The sequence below is a fragment of the Neovison vison genome, chromosome 4, assembly GCF_020171115.1.
Source record: "Neovison vison isolate M4711 chromosome 4, ASM_NN_V1, whole genome shotgun sequence".
NCBI classification, from domain to species: Eukaryota; Metazoa; Chordata; class Mammalia; order Carnivora; family Mustelidae; genus Neogale; species Neogale vison.
Window position 1 is genome coordinate 146,936,751 of NC_058094.1, and position 19,254 is coordinate 146,956,004.

The following is a 19,254-nucleotide window of genomic DNA, read 5'->3' on the forward strand; positions in this document are numbered from 1 at the left end:
GACTCAAAGAAAAAAACTTAAGAAGACACATATAAATGGAAACATGTTGTGTGTATATGTACTGGAACAGCTAGTATTACAAAAATGTCCATGCTACTCAAAGCGATATATCTATGGACTCAATGTAATTGCTATCAAACTTCCAGTAGCAATTTTCACATAATAAAAATACAATCCTAAATCTCATATGAAAACATAAAGACCCTGAATAGCAAAAGCAATCCAGAGAGAAAAAGAAAAAAGGCAAGGCATCATATTTACTGATTTCAAACTATATTACAAAGCTAAAGTAATCAAAATGGTGTGGAACTGGCATAAAAAGAGAAACACAGACAAATGGGATAGAATCAAGAGTCCATAAATAAACCCATGCACTTACAGTCAACTAACATTTAATAAGAGAGCTAAGAATACTTAATGGGAGGTGTATACTTTCTTCAACAAGTGATGGTGAGATACCCGAATAGTCATAGGCAGAAAAATTAAATAGGACCCTTTGATAACATTTTTGACAACAAAAATGAACTTCAAATTTATTAAAAGACTTACGTGTAGGATCTGAGACCAAAAATCACTAGAAGAAAACATAGGAAAAAACTTCTTGACATTGATCTTAGCAATGATTTTTTGGATTTGACACCAAAACACAAGCAATATAATAAAATAAAATAAAAACAAATGGGACTATACCAAGCTGAAAAGCTTCTAAATAGCAAAATGAACAATAAACAAAAATTTTAAAAGGCAATCTATACAATGGATAAACTATTTCACACCATTTATCTGAAAGGAGTTAAAAATCCCAAAATATATAAGAAACTCATATAACTTGAGTAAAAAAGAAAAAAAAGTCAGTTAAAAAATGGGCAAAGGATTTGAATACACATTTTTTTCCAAAGATGACATAATCATAAGGAATTATATCTGAACCTCAAGGATATAACATCTCATACCTGTTAGAATGACAACTACCAAAAATATGTAAGATATCAAGTGTTGGCAAAGATGTAGAAAAAAGAGAACCTTTGGGCACTGTTGCTAGGGATATAAATTGGTACAGCCACTATGGAAAACATATGGAGGCTCCTCAAAAAATTAAAAATAGAATTACCATATGATCTAGCAATTCTACTTCTGACTATATATCTGAAGTAAACTGAATAGCTACTGGAAGAGATATCTGCCCCTCCCCATCTTCCTTGCGGCTTTATTCAAAATAGCCAACAAATGGAAACAATCTATGTGTTCATCAGTGGATGAATGGATAAAAACAATGTAATATACATATACAATGGCATATTTTTCAGCTATAAGAAGGAAATCCTGCCATTTGTGACAACAGGAACGGACCTTGAGGGTCTAAAACTGGATGACCTCATATATGAAATCTAGAAGTCCCTCTCCAGCAACCTCATAGAAACAACAGTAGAATGGAAGACGAAGCAATGGAAGAAATGAGGAGATGTTGGTCAAAAGGTATAGACTTCCAGTTATAAGCTAAATTAGCTCTGGAGATAAAATGTATGGCATGGTGATTATAGTTAGTAGTATTATAAATTACAGTTGAAGGTTGCTAAGAGACTAAATTTCAAATGTTCTTACCCCCCACACAAGGTAATTATGTGAGTTGTTGGATGTGTTAACTAAGCTTACTGTGTTGGTCATTTCATCATATATATGAGTATCAAATGATAATGCTGTTTATCTTAAACTTACATAATTTAATATATCAATTATATCTCAATAAATTTGGAAAAATACACGTTAAAATGTGTTTTTATATTCCTAAGCATGGACAGTATTTTAGTTATCTTTTTATTGTTATATAATTTAAGTTTTCTGTAAAGTAGGAATGTCAACTTTGAAATTTGTTGAGGCTTGCTCTACAGATTACCATGTACTCAATGTCTGTAAAGTACTCTGTGTGTTTGAAAATTATATTTTCCATCTAAGTGTGGTGTCTATTTGTGGCTTTTGAATCAAGATTACTATTTGCTACTCAAATTTTTCTTCTTTTTTCTGTTTAATACATTGAGTAGTGAGAGGTACACGAAGTAATACTCTCCATGAATTTTTCAAATTCTCTTTTCAGATTTGTAATTTTTTCCTTTATATATAACTTGAAGGTATGTTATCAGATGCATATGAATTTAGGATTATTACATCTTTCTGATTAACTAAAGCTTCTATCTATATATTTTTAAAAATAAGGTAGGCAATACCTGTCTACTCAATATCAAGGCTTAAGATACAGCTATAGTAATCTAAACAGGATGGTTCTGGTGCACAGATAGACACATAGATCAATGGAACCCAAATGACATGGCAAAATCACACACATAATTTAGTGGAGGAAGGACAGCTTTTTCACCAAAATGTGCTAGAGTAAGTGGGCATCCATTGTTTATTATAATAATAATTTAAAAGCCTCAACCTAGATCTAACACTTTATACAAAAATTATTTCAAAATAGATCACAGACCTACAGGTCAAATGTTGAAGTACACAATTTAGGGGAAAAAATGAGAATATCTTTGGCATCTAGGGCTGAGGGAAGAGCTTTTAGACTTGATACTCAAAGCATGTTTCACAAAAGGAAAAATTGATAAATTTGGTAAATTGATAAATTTGATTTCATCAAAATTAAAAACATTTTCTCTGCAGGAAACCCTGTTAAGAGGATAAAAGTAAAAACTGTAGCCTGGGGACAATGTTTATTAACTGATAAAGGAACTTATTATATGCAGAATATATAAATAACCCTCAAAACTGAATTTTAAAAAATAATCTAATTAAAAATTGGGCAAAAGACATTATCAGACATACTACCAAGCAGTATGCATAGATGACAAATAACTACATGAAAAGATGTTCAATATCATTAGCCATTAGGGAAATACAAATTAAAACCACAATTCGATATCATCATACACCTATCAAAATAACCAACATGAAAAATAAAGTCCTAACACCAAATGTTGGCAAGGATATAGAGAAACTGGCTCATTGCTGGTTGGGAAATAAAAGAATATAAACACTCTGGAAAATAGTTCAGCTATTTATTCTAAAACTAAAAATGTACTTTCCCAAAAATCTAGTAATTACATTCCTGCACTTTTATCCCAGATAAGAGACCTATGTTCATGCAAAAACCTGTATACAAATGTTTGTGGCAGCTTTTTTCATATTAACTAAAAGCTGAAATCAACCTAGATGTCCTAAATGGGTAAATGCTTAAACAGTGGTACATAAAAAGTAGCCAACTCTTGATACACACACTTGAATGTGTTTCAGTGTAATTAACTTGAGTGAAAAAAGTCAATCTCCAAAGTTTACACACTATATAATTCCATTTATAGAACATTTTTGAAATAACAAAGACACTGACATGGAGAACAGATTAGTGGTTGTTAAGGGTTAGGGACTGTGCAGTGAAAGGGGATGGATATGCACATAAAGCAGTAGCATGAGAGAGTCTTGTGGGATGGCAGAGTTATGACTCTTGATTGTGGCCATGGTCACATGTAACTACATATGTGACATATATGATATATGCACACACATATGCACACATACCAGTACTTATATAACTGGTAAAATAAATTCTGTGGATTGTACTAATGTCAATTTTCTGATTTTTATATAGTATCATATTTGTGTAAGATGTTAATATTGGGTCTTTGTTAAAGGTATTTGGACCCTCCCCATACTTGCTTTTGTAATTTCCCATGAATTTATAAATATTTTGAAATAAAAAATCCTGAAAGTCACATTTGAAATATTTTGAAATTATTTTGCTACTATATAGGCACAGCAAGCAGATTTGATGACATCCATATTATTTTCAAACTTGTATGCATTAAACAATGAACACAAGACATAACTCATTCCTAAGCATAAAAGGAGCTTGAGAAATCAAGAATAAAAGGACAGAATTTTTAAAATCCCTACATAGGTACTATTTTATAGCCATGATGAAGACTGTGGGTAGAAGAGAGAAATAAATTATTAGTACAAAAATGATATTCAAAATACTTAACTATTTTCATGATCTGAACACTAACCAATCAGAGTAGACTGGGACCAATCAGGACAGATGCCAGCAATAAACAGCACAATTTGGTATTGGCGTAAAGCAGTGGAATATCTATGGTATATAATTTAATTGCGTTTGATTTTATTATTTCCTCCACAAAAGATTTATATTCCTAAAGTGTTGGTATTTCATAGTACTCCTAAGCTGAAAATATTGGAATGGTTACTATATCATTGGATAAAGCATACCTCAAAGTGCTGCTAAAAAAAATCATGACTAATATGAATAATCACCAGTTAGCAAAATAAGAACAGTTTATATTAAGATATTTTAAACAATTTTTTATAAAACACCCTAAATATCAGTACAGAAACAAAAAATAACATCCAAATTAGTTAGTTCGTAATATTTAAAGATAGGGATTCAATTTTAAAGTCTTGTACTTGAATAGTATCTTTAGAGTCTGGTTTGTTTGTTTGTTTGTTTTAAGATTTTATTCATTTATTTGAGAGAGAGAGAGAGCATGTGAGTACATGAGTGGGAGGTAAGGGGCTGAGGGAGAGGGAGAAGCAGACTCCTCACTAAGCAGGGAGCCAGGTGAGGGACTTGATCTCAGGACCCCGAGGTCATGACCAGAGCCAAAGGCAGACACTTGACCAACTAAGCCACCAGGTGCCCTTCAAGTGTGTTTCACTGAATTCTTCCTAATGGAAAAATTTCAAGGTGCTTTACAAACATAATCTCATCAGGTTTATTAGATTAGGAAAACATATATTCAAAGGTGAAACTGATTTGGTCATATTTTTTCTTGAGAAATTAGAATCACTAATTATCGATACAAATTTAATGAGACAATAGGCCAAAGCCCCTATTCTAAAAAGAAATAAATTATGCACTCTAGGAATAGAATGTGAACTCTGAAAATAAAAGTATGTATTTCCTGATCTGCATGGCAGTTAAGAAATTCACTTAAGAAATGACATAAAACTACATACAGATGGCTAAGAGACACACAAAAAAATGATACACACCACTCATCATCAGGGAAATACAAATCAAAACTGTAATAAGATATCATTTCACACCTGTAAGAATGGCTAAAATTAACAACACAGGAAACAACAGATGTTGGTGAGGATGCGGAGAAAGAGGAACCCTTCTACACTGTTAGTGGGAATGCAAACTGGTGTAACACTGTGGAAAACAGCATGGATTTCCCTCAAAAAGTTAAAAGTAGAACTACTCTATGATCTGGCAATTACACTACTAGGTATTTATCCAAACAATACAAAAACACTGATTCAAAGTGATACATGCATCCCAATGTTTATAGTAGCATTCTCAACAATAGCCAAATTATAGAAAGGGCCCAAATGTCCACTGACTGGTGAATGTGTGTGTGTGTATATATATATATGTATGTGTGTGTGTATATACACACACACATACACACACAAACACACATGCAAACACACATACTATCCTATTCTATATATATATATATATATATTCTATATATGATATATTCTATCATATATATATTTCTATTATATATTTTGTGGCTGATATATTCTCTATACATTATATATTCTATATATATTCTATATATTTCTATTATATAATATATATATTCAATAGAATATATCAGCCACAAAAAAGAATGAAATCTTGCCATTTGCAACAACATGGATGGAGCAAGAGAGTATAATGCTAAGTGAAATAAGGCAGTTAGAGAACGACAAATACTTTGTGATTTCACTCATATGTGGAATTTAAGAAACAAAAACCCATGAACATGGTGGAGGGGGGGAGAGAAAGGCAAACCAGAAAACAGACTCATAACTATAGAGAACAAACTGAGGGTTGCTGGAGGGGAGGGGATTGGAGGAGGAGGGGAAGGAGGGGAGGGGATTAAGGAGGGCATTTGTGATGAGCACAGTATGTAAGTGATGAATCACTATATTGTACAGCTGACACTAATATTACACTGTATGTTAACTAATTGAAACGTAAATAAAACCTTGAAAAAGAATTAAGAAAAAAAGAAATGACAAAAAAAGAGAAATGACCTAAAACTAATTAGTGTTTTCTATTATTTTAGAAAGATAAACCTCCTTCTCTTGGAAAAAAAAAAAAAACACTTAATAAATATTACAAAATACAGCCTATGCTGTCTTCATTTATGTGTACTTTGGACACCATTTTCTTTAAAAGACAAAGTAATAGCTCAACGCTTTAAATGTCAAGGAAAATGCAGTTCTCATGTAGGTAAACACGTTAAGATTATGTAATTTTTTTTACAGTACCATGAGAAAACTCCCTTATAACTCAAAGACATAGAATCTAGAAATGAGCCCACCTAGTTCGCACAGCTGTGATTACAACTTTGTGAGAATTCAGAGCCATTGTAACAGAATGGAGGGCAACAACCTCCAATCTATCAATATTAGGTTGGAATTAGGGAGGCAGATAATTTTAGCCTATGTGGGTTTTTTCATTTCCATCTCTCCAGGACACTCTAGAATAATTCCAGTCCTTTAAGGTAGGCCAACCATTCTGAATTCCTCCCTTTGTCTTCTATGAGGCTAATTTGTTGGCTCAGAACACACAGAAAGGAAAAGAAAGGAGCAATTATTCAGAGCCTGTGGCATCACAAGCACTGTCCCTCTTCTATGTGAAATTAAATCTGCATGAAACAGATATGCTTTCCATTTTACAGGTAAGAAAACCTAGGCTCTTAGAAATTAAGCACCTTGCCCAAGAGCCCGCAGGTTTGTGTTTGGATTAGAGCTTTTCACAGCTCCAAATTTCACACAATCTCTACTCCTAACCGTGATAGTTGAATTACATTTCAACTTTAAGAAAAGAATGGTCCTACAAGGCTTGAGTCATTTTTTTAAAAAGATTTATTTATCTATGAGAGAGAGAGAGAGTGTCAGTGAGTGGGCAGACGGAGACCATCTCAGACTCCTCTCCGTGAGTGCAGAGTCCTTCCCAGGGCTCAATCTCATGACTCATAAGATCATGACCTGAGAATCACTTTTGATGTTAACCCTAGTTCAGAGATTCTTGGGGGATGTGTCATCACTGGGATGTGTGTGATCGCAAAGTTGTCAGGAGAAAGCCTGTGGTATTGATTCTGAGGGCCGAGGACAAATATGATGATGTCTCATACGCAGTTCACAGATCTTGCCTCCAAACCGTTCAACAGTTAACTGGGATTTCTGTGGTGTTTTGTAAAAGACTATCTTGGCTTGCTAAATGGCACTCCCCCAAATACTAATATTAGAATCCAGTAGTAGGTGGAGACTTTTTTCTGTGATGTCGACTGGTGCTGAAACTCTAAAAACACAGAGAGATGACAAATGCACAGAATGTAGTGACTTCAGTATTTTCAAGTGTATGGTGAGAGAAGGAAGTACACTTTTATGTTTAGTAGCAGGTAAGAAATCAAAATGGTTGCTGTCATGTCAATAGAGAGCTGTTCAATATGTATTTGTATAGAGCTGTCTATATTCCCACATCCCCCTTGATAACAATAAGAAAACATTTGCTAGTTTTTCCTCTAACCCAAGAATAACTTAGATCAGTAGATACCTCCCTTCCATCTCTCTTTCAGTCAGCTTCTTCTTTTCATAGTTGATCAAGGAATTAACTTTTCACACCTATGTTAACAGAACCACAGATGCCACGTTTGCAACATGTATCCATGTCTGCATCCACATCCACAGGGACCTATGTAAACTCGTAATTGCACACATATACAACATCATGGAATTCCATTTTGAGAGATTAAACTATTAATTATGGTAATAATCCAGAATTCATGGTATGCAACCCAATAAGGTCTAAAATGCTTTCTAAAAGTACGGCATAAAACTTTTGCTTCCAGGTAGGATGGAACGAGAAGCTTATAAGCTCTGAGAACACAAAGAAAATCTATACAAAATGAAAAATGAACAGCTTAAAAGGATCAGAGCACTGCTGAAACCACAGGTCTAGGATTCTAAACAGTAGAAAACCCTGAAGAGGTAAGGGAAGAATTTGCAGCTGCTTTTATGGATTGTCGGCTGTGGGAAGAACCCAGACTTGGCCTCCACTGGAGGTTAGGGAAGCCAGCACAAAGTTGAGGAGTCTTGAGGGACCACAGTGACAAAATATAGACTTCAGAGATCTTAAACACACAACCCATTATCGCATGATGACATTTGTCAGATTCAGAAGCTGCAAGGTCTAGAGGCAAAAAGCTAAGCCAAAACCCCTGAAATGCATCACAGATTTTTGGCAGTCTTACAATACTAAGAAGAAAAAATATTTTTAAAATATTGGCATTCAAGACCTGCCAAGAGGAAGGCCCCACATGAACACACTGGGCCTTGATTGTCCTGTGGACCAAGTCCAGCCTGTCTCTATTTTCTGTATGGTCCAGAAATGAAGACCAATTTATATACTTTTAAATGGTCGCCCCCCCCAAAAAAAATCAAGAGTAGTATTTTAATATTAAAATGCCGAGCGTATATGAAACTCAAATTCTCTGTTCATAAACAAAATTTATCAAAATCTATCCATGCCCTTTAGTAATGTATTGATTTTGCCTGCTTTTTCATAGTGAGAACTTACAAAGAGAGTGGATAACCCACAAAGCCTAAAATATAGGCAACCTGACCCATTATAGAAGATGCTTGCTAACCTGCAAATGGGCTCTTGGTTGAAAACCCTAGGCAAACAGCCTAAGCACAGAAACAAACCAGAGATAAACTGGGTCTTATCAAAACTCAGCCCAACCTCCTATTGGCTCAACTCCAGACTGGATTAAGGAATTAGCCTCCACTCTCTCTCTCGGGCAGAAGGAGGACAAATCTTTGCCTAAGAAAGATCTTATCATCTGGAGCCTGTATAATTTTTTATACACATTTCACACACATTCCAGCATTCAGAAAATTACTCTACTTTGTTTGGCCTGAGCCGAATGTATAAAGACGCCTGACTTAATTGGCGAGCTTAACAGCAATCCATTAACAGATGATTAAATATGCAATTTTAACCTATGTTTTAAAGGAAAATACAACAGAAGTAACACTATTACCTGAAAGCAATTTTCTTGGCAAGAAAACTCAAAATATGTGTCTGGAATAATATTATTCTAACTAACTAGATGTTATTTTCCACTGTAAAACATTCCAATAATATGTGGAATAAAATCTAGGAGTTATTTATTTTGTAGAAAAGGAAGACAGATAGTAATTGACTGGTTAGAAATCATTCTGAACTACAAGACTGTATTCTAGGACTCGTTTTTCGTCAGTGATGTGCACTTCCCAAACACTGGCATCATATTTTAGGTACCTACCGTCCTGAGAAGACAGACAAGAGCAGATGTGGGAGAAACTGGTAACACTGGAATATTAAAGTTATGCTATGTCTTATGCCTATAACACTCCCAGAATTTTAAAATTTGATTTTAATAGCTTTTTCTAATGAAAAGAATAAGACAGCTGAGAAGTTCAATATGTCATAGCACTGCAAATCGTTAAATTCATTTTAATTAGGATATACTAAGGTTTTACATCTGTGGCAAAAGTAAATTGTAACTTCCATACGTAGCAGATCAGGCCATTTTAATTTATAACAGACTACAATCTGCAGCACTTGGTGTCAATGAAATATATAACCTAATGGTGTTCAAAAGTCCAGGTCACATAATAATTTTATGGGATCCAACCACATGCAGTCATGCTATTATACAGAAGGCATAGAGATATAGTTATGAATATAAAATTTAATGTAGATAGTGATTAAAAACTGGATATTTATGCATTCCAATATGTACATATAAATGGTACACTAAAATTTTTTTAAAATTTAACTCAGTATATAACTGGCTTGTGAACTTATGAAAATGAACATTAGCAAAATATTATCTGAGAAAGTCAGAACTTTGTTAAAATCAAAGGACTTTCAGAATTAGAGACATTTTACAAAGTTGACTTTTCAGAAACTTCTTTAAAAGTTGAACTCTCCTCATCACTTTCTCTACCTTTAAGAGCTTCTCATAGATAGGTGCCTGTGAATGGGACTCTAGTAGCCTGAGGAGGTAAAGGCTGGACTGTGGTCAAATAATCACAAGGAGAGTATGTTATTTATCATTTTAGCTAAATTTTAAGTGTTCTTTTCACATGAAACTCAGTATCTTTAAAAATTACAAGTATCATCTCTAACAGACTTCATGTATGTAATTTACTAAATTTAAAGCAAGGTTTATACTCATCTAATCCTCAAAACTGTTTAAAAACATTCTTCCCATACATGAAAACAGGTGACTTCTAAGCAAGTTAATATTATTACACTGGGAACTAGAAAATAGTATAGATAACCCAGGATATTCATGCAACTGGTTATTTAATTCAAATATCTGATTAAAGGAAAGTAGCCCTATGTACAGACCTTTATACCACCAATTCCTTAATAACTAGCAGAAGGCCATGCCTCTAAACACAAAAATCAATATTAATTATAGTTCCACAATAGTGTATCTCCATATAACATGTTCGATTCCAGTGAAAAGATCAGAATCCTCAGAGAGACATATTGCAACAAAAAGTCCTTAGAAGGTGGGGGAAAGTCAGGCCAGGAGTCACAGAGAACCAACAGCGATGACAGAGATGTGATATCCGTCACCGTCTCCTCAGACAGAGAAAGGAAAACCACATGGCACTGCTGCTAATTCTCTCTCCTAGCTGAGCATTAAAGATTACATCTTTCCAACAGTCTCAACCACATGGCTGCTTCTTGAGGTGAGACCCTCCTTTAAGAAACACAAACACGCTCAAAGTGCAATGCAGAAACATCGTAGGAACTTAGTGACCTACCATTCTCTTTGCATTCTTCTGGAGGTTTAGCCTTTTTCGCAAGTCGTGGATCCAGCCATGATGTTGTCTTTGTGTTATGGCTGAAAAGAAAAGAGATCACTCTGAACAGACACATACTGAAAGGAATCAAGTTTATTCCTTTAAAAAAAAAAAAAAAAAGAGGAGGGGGGTGTTAGTCCAACAAAATTGCAATCGATACACTTAATTTGCTTACTGGTTCTAAGTAACCCTGAAGGTAGTGTAAGAGTAATTGTGCAAGGCAGCTGTAAATTTGGCAACCTCAGCTCCCTGTCCTCAAAGCAGCTATTTTTATTAAAATCAACTTGAATGTTGCCAAGTTAACCTCATTGAAAATGCAGAACTCATCCAGAGCAAAAGGAATTTATTACAAACACAGGATTCTCCAGTTGGAAGAGCACAGTTCGCAGGCTCTGATACTGTTTCCTCACTTTTACAAAATAATTATTTTCATCTTAAACCTGCCCTTTTCATAAAGAGTTGTTTTGTTACTCTTTAACTCCAGAGCTGGCAGCGGCAGTATAAAAGTGATGAAAATTACAGCATGTTCTCGGGATGCCTACATTTTCTCAAAAAGTGATTAATAGCAATGTCATTAACCCATATTTAGCTGTGTTCCATCTAAATACTTTCAATCTGGCCAGGAAGGCAGAGGGTAAAAATGCCTGTATTCAAATGTTTCTAGAATGGAATTTCTGGGAATTAATAATAATTTTGATGACATTTTGCTTTGGAGAAAAAAGAATGTTTTTTGGGAAGCCTTTTGTCAGGAATTTTAAAAACAGAGGAGAGATGTTTTTAGAACAGTGTTTCTTAAAGAGGCCCTAGACTTACTTGCATTGGAGTTACCTGGTGATTAACAGTGCACAATTCTGGGGCTTTACAGAACTACGAAATCAGAATCTTTGAGGTGGAGCCACAAAATCTCCATCATTGGCAAGCACTCCCGGTGATTTTTATGCACATTATAATTCGAGAACCACTCAAAAGCTCAAAACTGCTCTTTGGAACTAAAGTCTTTGCTGTATACAGCTGTCTCAAGTGATCTCATCTACCAGTGGACAAATCATCAAGGATGTGACATTTGTGAGGGCTTCCAGAAAAAGCATGAACAAAGTCACGGATGTGGGAAAGTGTGAGGCTCATACAGGGAAGAGTCAAAAAGCCATCAATGGAGCATGAAAAGGAACAGCAGAGAATAGTTTAGAAATATAAAGAAAAGCCAAATAACAGGGATATTTCAACACAATTGTAAGCAAGTCCAATGTTAATGATGAAAGTCAAATGATAACCATTTCACATGTATCTTCTCTTTCTTCTTTGAAATTTAACTATGTTTTATTGTATAAAAACGTACATAAGCATCAGCTAGAGAACCTGAGGGACAAATCTGCACTTAAAGCAAAGGCCAGAAAATTTTCCCAGGCAGCATATTTAAGAGCAAACTTATAGAGACCAGGTGCTTATCTAAGGAAGAAAATTTTAAGGCAGAAAAGAGGAAAGATGGAGACAAGCCGGGCAGTGGGGAAGCAAGCCCAAGGTGTTAAAGCACCTAGTGTTTTCTGGACAATGATCCTCTCTATGTGCAGAGCCACCTCTGATTTGAAAATGGAGACATGAAGATCCTTGTGTCAAGAAATCTCTGCTCCTGAAAAAGATTCCCTTTTATTTCCAACTTTCATGTGTGCTAAAGAGAAAATACTCTCCATCGTGTTCATCACATAGGAACTTCACCATAATTGATGCCTCTAAGCAGGGCTCTCATAATTTGATCAGATAAAGGCTGTGAATTTGGTTAAATTACAAATCATCAGGAGAGTATGCTAGCTTTTATTTTCTCCCAGTTTGACCTTTGCAAAGCTTGATGGTGCTTTATTATCAAGTTTCAGAAGCAAGTAAAGTATTGCAGACACTTTCATCTCATTTGGGTCCTCATTTGTAGTCATGCCAATATAATCTAGTTTTTCCCTCTGAACTAAAGACGCTCACGGAAGGAGATGAGGACCTCCCCATGTTAGTGGACTGGTTCAGTGTTTGCTGCTTCCATTTTGAAAAAACAAATACACTTCTAAAAATGTTTTTTATAGACATGCCTTCAGACAAAGTGTGTGTGTGTGTGTGTGTGTGTGTGTTCACGTCTATGTTTTTTTTTGTTTTTTAAAGATTTTATTTATTTATTTGTCAGAGAGAGAGAGAAAGCACAAGCAGGCAGAATGGGAGGCAGGCTCCCCACTGAGCAAGGAGCCCGATGTAACTTGATCCCAGGACCCTGGGATCATGACCTGAGCGGAAGGCAGAAGCTTAACCGACTGAGCCACCCAGGCGTCCCACACGTCTATGTTTTTATGTGGTAGGGAGAAATGCTGGGAAGTGGGCAAGGAAAATTCATTTCCCTTCGTTTTAAGCACACTTGCTTCTTCAAAACCCTTCCTTCATTTTAGAGAAAAGTCATTTATTTCTAGGTCTGTAAGACATTTTCACAAATGCAAACACACCTATAGCTAAATAGTAAGGGGCCATTACTGAGCCATTTCAGGGAGTCAAATTACCATTTCTGTACCACACTATATTGGTCTCAATGGCTAATTTTGTAGAGAACTGTGAGTTTCCTAGCTTTCCTGAGTTTATACGATGCATTTCATTACAGGATGATTTTCTTTTTTTTTTAGGGTGAACTAGCATTAATGGTATGTCACTTTAATACACTTTGGCAGATGGGAGTCTCTTACAGTGAACAGCATTTTTAGCTGATCCTCTGAAATGATTCTGAAAAAAAATGTGGGTAGTACTTAGTCTTAAACATCACATGACGATACATGCAGTATTTTCCAATAGTGGCTCTCCCTAGCCTTGTAATTTGGGTGCTTCTTTAGGATACCTTACAAAGGGGATATTTTTAATGCATTTGGGAGACAACAGACCAAGTGGCTTTTCCATGTCCTTTAAATTATATATTTTTAACCTTGACAATTACATTTGAAGATGGGATTAAACATTGGACAGGAAACTGTACAAAATGGGATCATTGAGGGATTTTTCACAATCTACATACCACTTTTCCTCAAGTTTGAGGATGTGATTTCCTTTCACCTCGACTGCTAAAGTAGATTTAAATAAGACATCAGTTTTCGATATCTGAGCCAACCGTGTGGTGCACAAATGACAGGAAGGTAAGAGGCTAATGTTATATGATCTTATATTCCGATACTAGTTTCTTAAACAGAGACACATACACAAATATATACTGCATTTGCAAAGAAATTTTTCCCCCTAGTTGGGGAATGAAACAAATATTTTCTAGGAATGCTGAATCACAGTAGTCTACTTTTGCATGTATTTCTCTGGATAGAGTTAATGTGATGATCATGAAAAGTGAGTAAAGTCAGTAACTATTCAAGTTCAATCAATGCCAGATTAATAAACCTTAATAGATAATATCTATAAGATTAAACCCTTAAAAAATGTTTTATCCAAACTCTTCCCTGATGTTAAACTATATAATGAATCTGTCTGGAGGACTGGAATAAACCAGAAGTGAAATTTCATTTAACTCTGCAATACTAGTTTAAATTCATAACAGAATGGCTTTGAAGATGAGATAGGCTGACTTATAATGAATTAGACATTTCTGTGTGTGTGCATGTGTGCGTTTTCTACGTTTAACCTTTGCCAAACTGACAAAAGGTGCAGGTTAAATAATAACATTTTATCTTCCTGGAGAAACATTCTTTTCACATAGAAAATGCTTCTCTTGGACAGGAAAAGCAGCTAACATTATGGTCCACCATAGCAAAGTTATTCTCATTATCTTGTAACATTTCCTGATTGTCTACTTTTGTCAGGGACTGCACTAGAACTCTCCTACCCATCACCTCATTTAATGCTAATGAGCCTCTGTGGCTTCATATTTTTAATTTAATTCCACTTTGCAGTTAGAAAAACAAAGCTTCAGAGAAGGTGAGTAACTTGCCCAAGGTTACACAGCTAGTGTGTGACAGTGAAAGAGCTGGCCAGATATGTAGGATTCGACCCAGATATGTAGGATTCCCAAGTCCAAGTTTCTTATGCTCTAAAACCAAGGGCATACTAAACCTGTTATTTATACTGAGTTGCTTTTATTTCACTTCCTTGGAGAATAATCAAAGATTTATTTCTCAGAGCCTTTGCCAATAGTTTGAAAATAGAGACATTTATCTCCTTTTTGAAGATAGTAACCACAACCTTAAATCCCTTTGTGTTGAATGTCTTGTATTTAGTAGGTATTATATTAAATTGCAGGTGCACAGAGATGGAAGAAAGAACACTGTGATTGAGGAGGCACGTAAAGTATCACTGGAAATATTTTTGTCCTTATAAACTTGAATTCTCCATTCAGATCAGTTTTGAATCAAATGTTCTCCATTCAGATCTGGATATTTTTCCAAGTGGAGCTAAGATGGCAGCATAGCAGGACCTTAGACTCATCTGTCCCTACAACACAGATAGGTAACTATCAAATCATTCTCAATACCCCAGAAAGCAACCTGAATATTTTTCCAAAATAAAGTCTTAAAATTCCTCATTTGCAAGATTTGAATATGAATATTACATATGAATATTAGGTCTATATATGAATATATGAATATTACATATGAATATTAGAAGCTATATTAAAGAATTAGGTTAATAAAACTGCTATCAAACAGGGAACTTTTTTCTTTTCATAAATTAATTTATTTAAGAGAGTGTGAGTAGGGGGAGGAGGCAGAAGGAGAGGGAGAAAGAGAATCCTTCAAGCAGACTCCCCACTGAGTAGGGAGCCTGACCTGGGGCTTGGTCCCAGGATCCCGAGATCATGACCTGAGCTGAATCCTAGAGCCAACTAACCGAGTCACCCAGGTGGAAAGTTTTCGTATTGATCATGCCACACTCCATCCTCCGTTCCATTTTTTCATTATTCTATGTTTTCCCAGTCAGGGTATAAGTCCCTTAATCAGTTTCTTAGTTATTCATAAGTGGATTCTCATGGGTGATCCGATTCAAACCTAATTTTAAGACATGTCCTCCTTTCATCCAACTCTTTCCTTCAGTTTCCTTTTCCTCTCTCCTCCCCTACTTTCATATTGCCACCATCAAAATAATGTTTTCAATACTGCATAAACACTAGATGATGTTTCACCAACTGAAATTTTATGAGTCGAATAAGAAACTTTTATTATCAAACACATTCCCTCACTGTGTTTTCTCTAAAAATAGTAATAGACTTACAATAGTAACAAATGCATTGGAATTTAAAAAGTCTTCCTACCAAGCCAATTCTTTTTTTTTTAATTTTTTATTTTATTTTTATGAACATATAATATATTTTCTAGCAAGCCAATTCTTAATCTTAGTCTTTAACTGATAGTAAAATGTATTTTCATCTGGGAAATACTACATCAGAAGAATAATCAGATATTAAAGTCAATGATGTTTGACTACGAGAAGCATAATCTTTTGAACAAGGTAAACAAGGTCCAGGTAAATGTTTTAGAGTTTTAGAGTTTAGAGTTTTAGTTCAATATGTGTTTGGATGTTAAAATTCCAATAGCTGTTGTCATATAGGTTGAGACAATATTTAGAGATTCACTACATTTTATATAACTTAAAAAATAAATGTTAGTGTTTGCTCTCTCCTTTTTTTTAAAAGTAACCTCAGCACCCAACGTGGGACTTGACCACCTGATCAAGAGTCTCATGATCTATGGACTGCACCAGCCAGGTGCCCCTAAATATTAGTTCTTAAAGGTATATAAACTGACTTTTTATATTACATATATTTTATATTATATACATTTTATATTATAGTCAGTAAAATCCTCAGGATGGTTACATCATTTTCTAGAAGAATTTCTCTTCCTTTTATAAAATCTTTCCAAAAAGAAGATTAAAGGCAATGACTGGACAGATCTAATCAATGATAAACAGTGGGAAATTTTTCATTCAAGACTCCATTCTTTCACAGTTTTACTATTTTTTCTATTTATACATTGGTAATCTACATAGAAAGCTATTGTCAATGACCTCTATAGCTGTTATTTCCTAAACAATATTCCCCCAAATTTTGTTAACCATGTGAATTATGTGAGTTTGCCATCATATTTTCTTTCATATGTTTAGAAAACATTTTTTAGAGAGGTTTTATTATTAATAGTGTTTGGGATATCTTGAGTGTGAGTCGCATACTGTTTTGTCTAAAACATTACTGTCTGGGGATTGACTGGAGTCTTGCACAGGCAGAAATAAAAAAGAATATGAACAAATTCAATATATCTACTGTTTTATAATACAAATTACAAAGAGTAAGCACAGACCACGTTTTGGACTGGTGATGATATGCTGCACTTAGAATAAGAAATCTGGAGTTCTTCATACCAAACAATTGGTTTTACTTTTCTCTCCAACAAATTTCCCAAGTATTCTGTCTACTCTTTAACAAATCAAAGTTTTTAATTTTTTTTGAAATGGTAATTACAATTTACTTAAAACTTACAGAAATACAGAAATGGCAACACAAGAGGAAACAGATTATCTGTTTGTCTTCCTGAGAATTTAAAAGCAAATTCAGCTTGGACAATGATTAAGGAAACCACGTACAGTCACGACATTTTTCACAGATGTGATCTTCAGTTTCTTTATTTTATTTTATTTTTATTTTTTTATTTGACAGAGAGAGAGATCATAAGTAGGCAGAGAGAAGAAGAAGCAGGCTCCCTGCTGAGCAGAGAGCCCAACTCAGGGCTCGATCCCAGGATGCTGGGATCATGACCTGAGCCGAAGGCAAAGGCTTTAACCCACTGAGCCACCCAGGCACCCCGATTTTCATTTTCAAAAGCCTGCTTTTAAAAATCTATTATTTAAGATGACATGGTGTTCATTGCCATTCAGAAAGATGGTAGTAAACAAATAGGTTCCTGTTGTCATTTTGTTTTTTGCCAAAACAATAGCAGTGTCTTCTATGTCACTAACCAAACTGACTCCCAAACAAAGAAGGGTAGTGGGATTTCCAAAGCATGTCAATACAGATTCACCCTATGGCAGCTCTGCTTTATGGAACATTTTGCCTATGGAACAGTGACTTTCTGGCCGAGAAAACACCAATACTATTTGTAATATGAAAGTTTACTTTCATTTCAGCCAATATTTGCTGATAAGGTGGAGGTAGTATGGAGTAATGGCAGCAGCTTTGTAAGGTGTTGGAATTATGAGACTTTAAGAATGTTAATTTGTCCAAGGTGCCTTAGAATCTTACCTATGAACTGGGTATATCAAATGCTCACAAGGTGGTTATGATATAATATGTGTAATGCAGGCACCACAGCAAAATGATGGAGAACAAGGACTCTGGAGAAAGGCTGTAACCGATGAAAATATGAATCCTAGTCAGTTTTGTTGACTGTTGTATTCCCAGGGTTTAAAATAATGCCCAGCACATGGTATGTGCTCTATACAGATGTGCTGAGTAATAAACAGAGTCAAAGAACACTGGCTATGTGAATTCTTGGTTATATGACCATGGGCACGTTATTTACTTCTACAAGCCTCAGCTTTCTAAAGTGAGAAGGAAGTGAGCACAATGTAAATGCTGAATATATTAACTACTATCCTTCAGGTAACCTGAACACAGTCTGAACAAAGTAGGTGCTCAATATGTTGTAACTATTATTACTAATCTGATTTACAATTAATAAGCTGTGTATTTTAAAAGACATTATTAATGAGTATGATGTTAAGAATTAAGGAAGCGACTGGGTTTAAACAGAATTATGTACTTCAAAGTCTTATGAAAACTACTAAACAGAAGACATTATAAATGCTTTAAAGCATATTTAGAAGAGAGCATTCACACACATTTTAAAATTCCACTGTTTAAAAATGTTTTCTCAGATACTCACTTTTTCTCATTAAATATCACTGTGAATGATAAAAGGAATCTGCTTTTACATACTCATCAAAGGAAGCAGTTCTGAAAAGTGTGGGAAATATAGTTGACCCCTGTGTTCAGTACCAAAAACAACAACCAAAAAAAAAAAAATCCCTCATCTTCTAAAGGCAGAACTTGTTAAGTACTGAGACATATAAAGTATTCTGCAATACTGAATAAACCAATAAATATTTTAAAATATTTATTTTAGCAGAAGACAAAAATATGAAATTGCTTGTTATCTTAATTCAAAATCCACAGCATGTATATATTTTTTCAAAAACAAAAGATGTATTTGGACTAACATTTCAACAAGGTAGAATTCCCTTCTTCTATTCAAAAATGTATATGTATAAATATAAATAATAGACATTTATATTCATATATTT

At 34.7% G+C, this 19,254-nt stretch overlaps 1 protein-coding gene across 4 annotated transcripts in view; it reads right to left on the reverse strand.

The window, feature by feature from the left end:
* Positions 1-19,254, reverse strand: part of MAGI2 (membrane associated guanylate kinase, WW and PDZ domain containing 2) — a 1,353,147-nt gene that overhangs the window by 445,184 nt on the left and 888,709 nt on the right. For all 4 annotated transcript variants that reach the window (XM_044245895.1, XM_044245894.1, XM_044245897.1 and 1 more), the window contains exon 6: positions 10,906-10,985. In XM_044245895.1, coding sequence (XP_044101830.1) covers positions 10,906-10,985 — 80 coding nt within the window. The remainder of the gene's footprint in view (positions 1-10,905; positions 10,986-19,254) is intronic.